A 6,000-nucleotide genomic window follows, 5' to 3' on the forward strand; every position below is an offset into this window, starting at 1 on the left:
GATTTAAGGGGAATTCAGAAGCTTTAGGAAACAGAAATTTTGTCAAGAGTAAAGAGAGCAACTCCATATTTTTAAGAATAATAGAGTGTCATCAGCAAACTGACTTAAACTAATAGTCCTACCAAGTATATCAATACCTAAAGTGTACTCTGAATTTTTAAAATATAATGACATTAGTTCAACAGCTATATTAAAAAGAAAAGGTGAGATGGAACATCCTTGATGGATTCCTCTTTTTAAGTGTACTCTAGAAGATTAGGGATTTACTACTGAATATATCAGTATAGAACATGGAAATTACCCTACAAAAGCTCGGACCAAACCCAAAAGTTTCTAAAGACTTTCTAAAGACAAAAAAAGGATGCTGAAGGGTATCAAATGCCTTGAAAAAGTCTAAAAATAGAAATAAACTTGTCTGAGGAATTAAATACCTATAATCGAGCATATCAACTATCATTCTGAATACTTCTCCCTTTAATGAAAGCTGATTGTGTTTTACTAAGTATCTTGCCTACACCTTTTTTGAGTCTATTAGCAAATAGATGAGAAAGCAATTTAAAATCATTGAACAAAAGAGTTATGGGTCTCCAATTGTCTAAAAATAATTTGTCTTTGCTTGGCTTTGGAACTAAAATGATAAAATTCTGCTTCATAGAAGTTGATAGTTCTGCTTTGTCTTTAATTTCCTTAAGTGCTTCAAAAACTAAAAATCTTATCTCTGGCCAAAAATGTTAATAAAACTCAACTGTAATTCCGTGTATGCCTGGGATTTTCCATTGGAGATTTTAGAAATAGCAACATCAAGTTCAGAAATAACAATGTCAGATTCCATCATTTCACGGAAGCTGTCATCTATAATAGAAACTTTATCTTTTGAAAAGGAAAAGAAAAAGTCACAATCACTCTCATTAAATTTTGATTTACATAATAACATGAATAGATGTGATCATCAATCAAAGTTTTCTCTTCACTTACATTGTTATTTATGCTACGTTTATTAATAGTTTTTGAAGCTTGCCTATGCTTTACTAAATTAAAAAAGTATGAAGAATTTTTCTCCCCCTCCTCTATCCATTTCACTCTAGATTGTAAAGCTCCTTTAGCTTTCTCTGTATAATAGTAATCCAACTCTGATGGCAAAATACGAAGTTCATTTTGTTTTATATCTCCAAGAAAATCTTTATCACCAAGGTCATTTAATCTAGATAAAACTGTTAACTGTCTTTTTTTCCTAACAGAGGAGAACAATAGCTCATTACAGCAGATCAAGCCATTTTTTAAACTCGATTTATTTTCGATTTTATTTAAGTAAAGCATGTGGCAAAAGAAAAAGAAAACCAAACAGCAAATAGGGAGAAAAGCATTTGCCGAATGCTTATTTAAAAAGCTGTTTAAAATGTGTTTTGTGATTTATTAATACAATTTTTACTGTTTGATTAATCAGCCTTTAAAACATGGATTAAATAATAATACAGTAATAAATGTGTCTATTTATTTATACATTTTAAATGTTTTTGTTTTATTGCTTAATTAAATTACTTTTAAAAACACAATTTAAGCATATCTATTTATTTGTCCATTAAAATTGTGATTTATTTATGTACATATTTATGCTGGTCGAAGCAGTGGCGCAGTAGGTAGTGCTGTCCCCTCACAGCAAGAAGGTTGCTGGTTCGAGCCTCGGTTCAGTTGGCGTTTCTGTGTGGAGTTTGCATGTTCTCCCTGCATTCGCGTGGGTTTAATCCGAGTGCTCCGGTTTCCCCCACAGTCCAAAGACATGTGGTACAGGTGAATTGGATAGGCTAAATTGTCCATAGTGTATAAGTGTGTGTGTAAATGTGTGTGTGTGGATGTTTCCCAGAGATGGGTTGCAGCTGGAAGGGCATCCGCTGCGTAAAAACTTGCTGGATAAGTTGGTGGTTCATTCCGCTGTGGCGAACCCAGATTAATAAAGGGACTAAGCCGACAAGAAAATGAAGACATTTTTATGCTTCAATAATTAAATTGATCATTTGAGTCTTTGTTTTTTTAACTAGCACTCTTGTACGGTGGCCGGGAAGTGCAAAACAACATTACAAAGTTTGAAACACTTTTACAAAGCTCGAGACAAATTTACATTTTAAAAAACATCTTTACTTATCATCAGACACAATTACACAGGAAAAACAATTTTACCAAGGACGAAACAAATTTACATTTTAGAAAACAAATTAACATGACGCAAAACACTGAACAAATTTACAATTACAGATTCCCTTTGGAAAGGGAATGTACCACACCCCGGAAGTGACGTAGAATGTACCACACACTGGTAGTGAACCGGAATGTAACACACACACTGGAAAATATCAACAATATCCAGCTTGTGTGTGACTTCGTTGACAGGTTTCCACAAGTCTACAACTATAAAAATCACGGTTTGACTAACTGTGATAAAACATATTAGAGCTATTCTGAGAAAATATCAGCGTGAGAGTGCATAGAAACATGTAAATGCAAGTACATGGAAACAATTCAAGCACGGCACATGTTGACTGATAAGATACCAAAACCGATTTCAGAACCTTTTGACTTGGGTTCGAATCCAGTTGATGTCAATTATAATTATTTCTTTAAATCAATTTTGGTTAATGCTGTTCTGCCACACAAATATTAAATCAACAATGATACAATGACACCAAGTAATAAGAATCTTTATTTGGTATGGGCATGTTACTGTGAAAAAGTGACGAATCTGCCAATCTGCAAACATGGATAGTTTACACAAGTGAAAGGGAGCCTCAGTTAACACGGACACCAGTTAAACCATAACACAGGCTTCCTTCAGTTTACTGTTAAGAGTCCTCAAGCAGAGGTTTACGCTGTGTAACTTGTTCAAATAGATTATAATCACATTTGATTTTTTCACTTGAAATGACAATCTTTTTGCTAAATTAAAATTATTCAACCCATTCTTTAAACAGGGTTTTGCTTGTCACCCTAAAGAGTTTAAAACAATAATTAATATTATCCCTAAAAACATCACAGTATTGATCAGAGGTTTTCTTTCACACTATTCTGTAATGTTCTCTCTTCCATCTTTATTTTTTAGAGATCCAAAATGTAATAATAAGTTTTAAAGGAATATTCTTATTCAAAGGCTTCATCCTAATCAGCTCAGACCTCATTTATTTTTAAAGATTTTAATTCACAGGAATTAAATTCAATTCTCCCCAAAATTAAAGAACTTCAGTTTAAATGATTAATGATGTGTATCCATCAAAAGAATTCCTGAGACTAAAAGTTGATAATAAGGAGAACTTGTCAATTTTGTGAAAGTCATATTGAAAACACTGAGCATGTTTTCTATAATTGCATATACTCATGTCTCATGTCAATATCCATGTAAACCCTTTTTGCAGTAAACAAGTTAAATTTAATGTGACTAAAGAAAATTGTACACAGCATTAAGTAGTTAATAACCGTTTATGCTTTGCAAAAAATTCTTCATTCATAAATATATAAATTTATAAATGTTGGTTTTTAAACCTTTTAAAGGGTGACAATGAGATTTATAGACCCATACTAGTTTAAAAAAAACTATCATTTTTCAGTTTTATTTTGCCCACCTAACATTGCTGTTAGTAATAGTAGTCACACACACACATATGTGTGTGTGTGTATATATATATATATATATATATATATATATATATATATATATATATATATATATATATATATATATATATATATACATATATACATGTGTGTGTGTGACTACTATTACTAACAGCAATGTTAGGTGGGAAACCCAGTATCAGATTACTGAAGCACTTCAGCTATCTGTTCATTCAAATTATATATATATATATATATATATATATATATATATATATATATATATATATATATATATATATATATATATATATATATATATATAGAATTTGAATAAATAGATAGCTGAAGTGCTTCAATAGTCTGTTGAGTACTGGAATTAACATGTAAGCTAACAAATCACTTATATTCTCATTCACAATAGAGATACTGGGCTTCCCATACACAGATTTATTTTAGTAATGTGGGAGTTTTCACATGAACATCTCTTCAAAGGTAACCAGTTGTTTACAGAAAGTTTAATTGTCTTCATGAGGAAAACTTTTTTATTTTCTAAAATCGGTCCATCAAAATAAATGTGTTGTGTTTTGAAACCAAAGTCTTCATTTGTTACCCACAACTCATCAAGATTTGATCAAGTCAAAATCTCATAATCTGACACAAATCTGATCTGTGGTAACTGGCAAATGGCATTGTGTAGTCTGAACAGGGCTTTATGGAGTCTGCATCAGTCTCTCACTGTCACTGCAAGTTCACACCGGCCAAATTTTATTCACCAACAAGTTTTGTGAAACTGCAGACAAAAGCCCAAAATTGGAGGCAAATCTGTTTGTTCAAGGGAGTAAAAATCAAACAGTGTGAACGATCAAAAACACAATCTAAGGGTGTAGGACAGTTTTCTCTGCATCTCCCCAAACATTTTCTCCTCCCTAATCTTTCTAATTCTCTTTTCAGAGCCGATCATTTGATTGCAGTGTGCAATGTGCACAAATTTGGTTCTCAGTTCATAATAACTTGAAACACATATAGAGTTATTTTGCTTCATTGCAGCCCTGTAGAAACTCTCACAATCTGGTACATCTTCACCCCTCTTCAGTTATTGAGTTTAAATCTTCAGGTTCAAAGGGTTTCATTCCAGTAACTTGAGATGTATTCAAGAGTTTACACTTGTCCCGAGATGCTATCCCGGGAAAGCCTTAAGCTCCGCTGGACAAGGCCTCATTTTTTCTCTCCATTGTGAAGCTTCATGTGATTGATGAGGCTTCTTTTATGTTTAAAGACCTTTCCACACTCACTGCATCGAAAACGCTCTCCTAAGTGAGTCTTCATGTGTTGCTTAATGGAGTCTTTGCACTCTTTCCACAATGATCACATGTGGTTCCAGTGTGACCATTCATGTGGTTCATGAGGCTAGCTTTGGTTGTGAAGCTCTTTCCACAATGAACACATGCAAACGGCTTCTGTCCGGTGTGACTTATCATGTGGTGTTTGAGTGAGCCTGTATGTGGGAAACTTTTACCACACTCTGTGCATGTGTAAGGTTTCTCTCCAGTGTGAATCCTCATGTGGATGGTAAGGTTTTGTTTTTGAGAAAAACCTTTCCTACACTGTGTGCAAATAAAGCTTCTCTCTCCATTGTGAGTTCTCATGTGGGTTTCAAGATTGCCATTTTGCTTACAACTCTTTCCACACTGAGGGCAAGAGTAGAGCCTCTTCCCAGAGTGAATTCTTCTGTGCACTGCCAAGTTTCCTGTAGAATAGAAGCTTTTTCCACACTGTTGCCATGTGTACGGCCTCTCTCCAGTGTGAATTCTCATGTGCACTGTTAAGTTTCCTGTATTATAGAAGCTTTTTCCACACTGTTTGCAGGTGTAAGGTTTCTTTCTAGTGTGAACATCAAGGTTTGGCTTTTGACAGAAACTCTTTCTACTCTGTTTACAGCTGTAATTACACCTAGACTTGGATTTCCGAGATCTTCCACGTGATAAAGTCTTTTTAGTGATTGTGGGTTTTTCATCAGTCGTTATTTCTTGTTTTTTCTCTTCCATTTCATTCCATTGATGTGTCTCTTCTTTCAGCACTATCAGGTCTTCAAAAAAGAACAAAAAAGTGAACTTTAGTATAAAGGCTTAAAGTGGCAAGCATGAAATGGATGTTTACCCTAAATATGAAAATGAGCTTACCATTTACTCTCCATCATGTGGTTTTAAACATTTCCTGTCTTCTGGAACACAAAGTAAGCCAGCATTTTTATCACTATACCTTATTTAGTGAAGGAAAGTAAATGGTGAGGCTATTTTCATCTCTGTGTCAGAAAGTCATACCAACACTGACTCACATAATCAACGCATCTCTTGACTCTGGTTTATTCCCCACTGTATTACTACTGTAATTGTGAAT

General features: G+C 33.7%; 1 protein-coding gene across 1 annotated transcript; it reads right to left on the reverse strand.

Moving 5' to 3' along the window:
• Positions 1–4,833: 4,833 nt before the first annotated feature.
• Positions 4,834–5,797, reverse strand: LOC108179130 (uncharacterized). The gene is made up of 2 exons (XM_073949097.1): positions 5,791–5,797; positions 4,834–5,689 (listed from the first exon to the last, which is right to left on the reverse strand). Exons 1-2 carry the CDS (start codon positions 5,795–5,797, stop codon positions 4,926–4,928), a joined length of 771 nt encoding a protein of 256 aa, XP_073805198.1. The 3' UTR covers positions 4,834–4,925.
• Positions 5,798–6,000: the final 203 nt, after the last annotated feature.

This window comes from Danio rerio, chromosome 4, assembly GCF_049306965.1.
Source record: "Danio rerio strain Tuebingen ecotype United States chromosome 4, GRCz12tu, whole genome shotgun sequence".
Taxonomy (NCBI): domain Eukaryota; kingdom Metazoa; phylum Chordata; class Actinopteri; order Cypriniformes; family Danionidae; genus Danio; species Danio rerio.